Source organism: Galeopterus variegatus, unplaced genomic scaffold (assembly GCF_000696425.1).
Source record: "Galeopterus variegatus unplaced genomic scaffold, G_variegatus-3.0.2 Scaffold872, whole genome shotgun sequence".
NCBI classification, from domain to species: domain Eukaryota; kingdom Metazoa; phylum Chordata; class Mammalia; order Dermoptera; family Cynocephalidae; genus Galeopterus; species Galeopterus variegatus.
Window position 1 is genome coordinate 463,262 of NW_007726983.1, and position 3,930 is coordinate 467,191.

At 47.6% G+C, this 3,930-nt stretch overlaps 1 protein-coding gene across 1 annotated transcript in view; it reads right to left on the reverse strand.

The window, feature by feature from the left end:
* Window positions 1-1,100: 1,100 nt before the first annotated feature.
* Window positions 1,101-3,930, reverse strand: part of LOC103590775 (chromosome unknown open reading frame, human C1orf186) — a 4,331-nt gene continuing 1,501 nt past the window's right edge. Inside the window, exons 3-5 of the mRNA XM_008573082.1 lie at window positions 3,238-3,381; window positions 1,829-1,899; window positions 1,101-1,298 (exon numbers count right to left, since the gene is read on the reverse strand). Coding sequence (XP_008571304.1) covers window positions 1,101-1,298; window positions 1,829-1,899; window positions 3,238-3,381 — 413 coding nt within the window. The remainder of the gene's footprint in view (window positions 1,299-1,828; window positions 1,900-3,237; window positions 3,382-3,930) is intronic.

A 3,930-nucleotide genomic window follows, 5' to 3' on the forward strand; every position in this document is an offset into this window, starting at 1 on the left:
GACAGCCAGCAGATGGAGCTCAGTTAATGAGCAATCAGACCTGAATGCCACTCATCTGGCGTTTGAATTTGGCTAGGAGCATTTTAGGGTTTCAATTTTGGGGGCATGTTTGTTTAGCTATTGTGAACAAATTTTTAAAAATTTCATGTCTTAATTAGCTGTTGGAAAAAATACTTGTATATTGTATATCTAGTCACTGGTTACTGCATGTTATCAGTTGTAAAGCAGTTTAAGTTAATTCTCTTAGATTTTCTAGACCGAGGATATCTTATTTTTGTTAACTGTTTTATTGCCCTGATTAAAACTTCTAGAGCAATGTTAGCTAACAAAGAAAATGGCAGGTTTGAGGACATTCTTTGTTTCTCACTTAGTAGGACCTTGTCTAGGACCTTACAGTCACATATCATGTAATCTGCTATTTGAGATAAGCTATTCTTAATTAAGTTAAGAAAGTGTCCTTTTATTCCTAATTGGTTTGGGAAAAAAAACAGGAATGGATATTGAATTTTATTGCATTGAATCTTGGAAGATTTTCCTTGGAATAACAGACTGTTATGCTGGTTGGTATTTACCAGGATTCTACTTGTCATCTTTTGCTTATAAGAAACAGCAAATTCAAAGGATGATTGATGGTGAGCTTTCTAAATGAACTATTTAAAGTTCTGAGGGCAGAGCAGGACTACTCAGCAAAATACACAAACGAGAAAAGGGACAACATGGAAGGTTAGGCAAGAGGAAAAGAGGAACTGCAACAGCAATTTTATTTAAAACTTTTAAGGAAGTTGTTTATTGCCAATAATTAAAGAGCTCAAAGAGAAGTCATTTAACCATAAGATTGCCAAGCAAAACTCTATTATTATAGCTGATTAAAGTCTTTTAAAATTTTTCCATAAAGAGAGACCTCCACTTTTTCTACTGATGTACTCCAGTGTTTTCATACTTTACCTGGAAGTTCTTTCTAACCTAATCTGATCTGAATCTTTCTTGCTGAAACATAAGCCTATTTTTCCCCCTATGCTTTGTTTAAAAAAAGATGAACTTCCCTACAAAATAAATGCAAAAATCTATAGAGAACTGCATGGCATTAAGAAATCTAGAAATCACACAGCCACTTGACTGTATTCCACTGTCTCAGAAGCAGAGTCCATAGAAGTCCAGAAATTGACACTGTGGTTTTCTGGATTGACATTGACATAATCTGTGGTTTCCTTTATGTTCTCATAGTCTGGGGCAGATTCATTTTTTAGTCCTCCGGGGGCTGAAAAGGCCATTTCTGTGTAATTCACATCCTCGGTGGCCTGAGGACAAAAGCAGAGACATGTGGGTCAAGATCCCTACCATGTTTGGAGTCCTGACCACTGACTCAAACAGGATTGCCCAAGTCTTGGTAGGAAAGGACCTGGGATCAGGTGGCCATGTCCAAGAGCAGGGCCAGGGCAGTGCAGACAGCTGCCAATGGCTTTGTTCCACCTGTCTGCAGGGGTTGGGCAGAAGGAAGAGCAGGTGGCAGTCAACAGGAAGAGAAGATGCAGAGACACAATCCTAGTGAAGTCAGGACTCAGAGCAGATTTTGGCCCAGTGACGGGGCATGAGGAGAAGGGGCTTCCCATTAGCACTCTCATATTTATAGTCTGCTCAAACCCACTTTGTGTGGATGACCCATGCTGAAGGGGGCTGTGCATGGCAGCCTGACTTCCTCACTCACCTAAGGGTGCTGTAATGACCCAAGAAGACCTCTTTTCCTGCTCCCACCTACATAGCCGGGGTGGCCTGAGGTTTCCGGGTTGACTGCAGGTGGAGGGTTCGGATCACTAGGAGTGTCCATTACCTGGCAGGTGGGAGGTGAGCTGCTGCAGATATCTGAGCTGTCCGAGCTATCTGAGGATGTGTCACTGTCATCTGGGGAGAAATAGAAACATTTCCTCTTCTAAAGCAAGCCGGAGGGTGTTAAGAGAGGATAGAGAAAATGGATGGGAGCATGAGACCAAGCCAGCAAGGCAAAGAGGAGGGGAAGATGCAGAGCCCACAAAAAAAGAAAGAAGGAGAAACAGAACAGAGAAAGGGTGGTGAGAGAGAGCCTCCAAAAATGGACGGGAACGTGACCCAGAGCCCACACACTGCTGCTCCATGCAGTTCCAGCTAAAATGAATAAAAGCACACTGGCTTGCCCGTGCTTGGGAAGGACAGTCTGCCAGAAAGAGACATCAGCAGGGACACTGAGACAGTGTGGCCAAACACAAACGGCTCTGGCCTCACAAGTCATAGGCACAGGTTCTAGTCTAAAGCTGTCACTTACTCTAGGCAGGCCACATATCTTTTTGTGCCCTGGCTTTGTCTCCTGTAAAACACAAGGGTTGAGCTATGATCTCCGAGGTCCCTGCCAGCCAGCCAGTCTATGACTCTGGCCAGCCTCTGGTGCAGCTTTGGGGCCAGGGATCAGGGTGAGGTCGGTGACTCTCCTGCTCTGCCCAAACGCTGAGGGCACAGCAGCAGCACCCCATGGTTCCCATGGGCACTGTGGCCTCATCTCAACTGAAAAGACAAAATCAGAAGGACAGAAAACACTCAAACCAACCAAGAGATAAACCAATGGAAAAAGTGCCATTTCTGGTGAGTGAGCCCCCAGCAGAGAGTTGTCTTACTGCCAAAGCAGCAATTTCTCCTGTGTGAATAGTGACTACTGGGTCTCCAGAGCCCTGAGATAAAAAACAAGAGAATGGTGTTCCTGGTGGTTCGCTTGCAGGAGGGGGATAGAGATTTGAACCATCCCCAAGACTCATATCTATTCAAACACCGGATACCCAGGCAGATCCAAGAAGGTGGAGGGTCCCTCTGAGCTAGTGACCCTGGCCAGATGGCACGATGCACAGCAGCAGCCATAGCTGGAGGAAGGCAGAGGTGGTTGAGATCTTAGCTCCACTGTTAGCCAAAAAGAGGAAAAGATGCCAGAGTACTACAGGGAGGAGCGGACAGTCCCCAAACCGCCCAGCAATCATTTGCATATGATCCAGCCCAGAAAAGAACTTAGACCCATACAAACCCAGTGGGGTCTCCCCACATGATAGGAAGAACTTTCTGAAGAAGGCAACTGGGGAGGCCAGTACTGAAGTGGGTGTGAGGAATCCTCAGGCTAGAGGTTTGGGCCGGCAGGGACTTGAGCCACTGTGGGGAGGCTCACCAGGTGCCCAGACAGAGCAAAGTAAGTTCACGACAAGCACTCCCCCACCCCTCACTCACGCCTGTACTGGGGATCAGGCACAGGAGTGCCTCTCTCTGCCCGAGTCTCCTTCAGCTCCTTGGCAGCAGGTGGGCGATCGTGGGCAGGGCTGGGCCTGGGGGCCTGGAGTTTGGCCTCTTTCAGTATCCGTTCACTCTGGTGGGCTGGAGGGGAGAGGGCACAAGTCGAAAGTGAAGGCTGCCTGGGTTAGGCATGGTCTCTCTGGAAGCAGCACCTTCTGAACACTGCCCTCGACAGGGCACAGAGTTCAGAAGGCTCCCTTGGGATCTCACACTATTCTGCTCAAAACCCCACAGTAGCTCCTCACCTCATGTGGGGTAAAAGCCAAAACCACAGCCTCTGCAGCCCCTGCGGCCTCTCTCCTCCGTCCTCCCTAGCCTTTCTCCTGCCTCTCCCTCTTGGCTCTTCCTGCTTTGTGCCCAATGTGCTCCCACGTCCAGGCCTTTGCAGGTCCGGCTCACTCCTCACTTCCTGCAGGCCTGTACTCACATGTCAGCATCTCAGGCACATTGGTCACCCCAATCCACATCTCCTCGCCTCGCTTCATCTTTCCTCCCTGGCACTGATCGTAATTAATGCACATATGTTTTACTTGTTCAGCTTGCTTGTTGTCCCATGGAATGGAAATCCACAGGGCAGGAGTTTTTGTTTTGTTCCCTGTTGTATAGCCCGGGTCTAGAGAGTACCTTAGG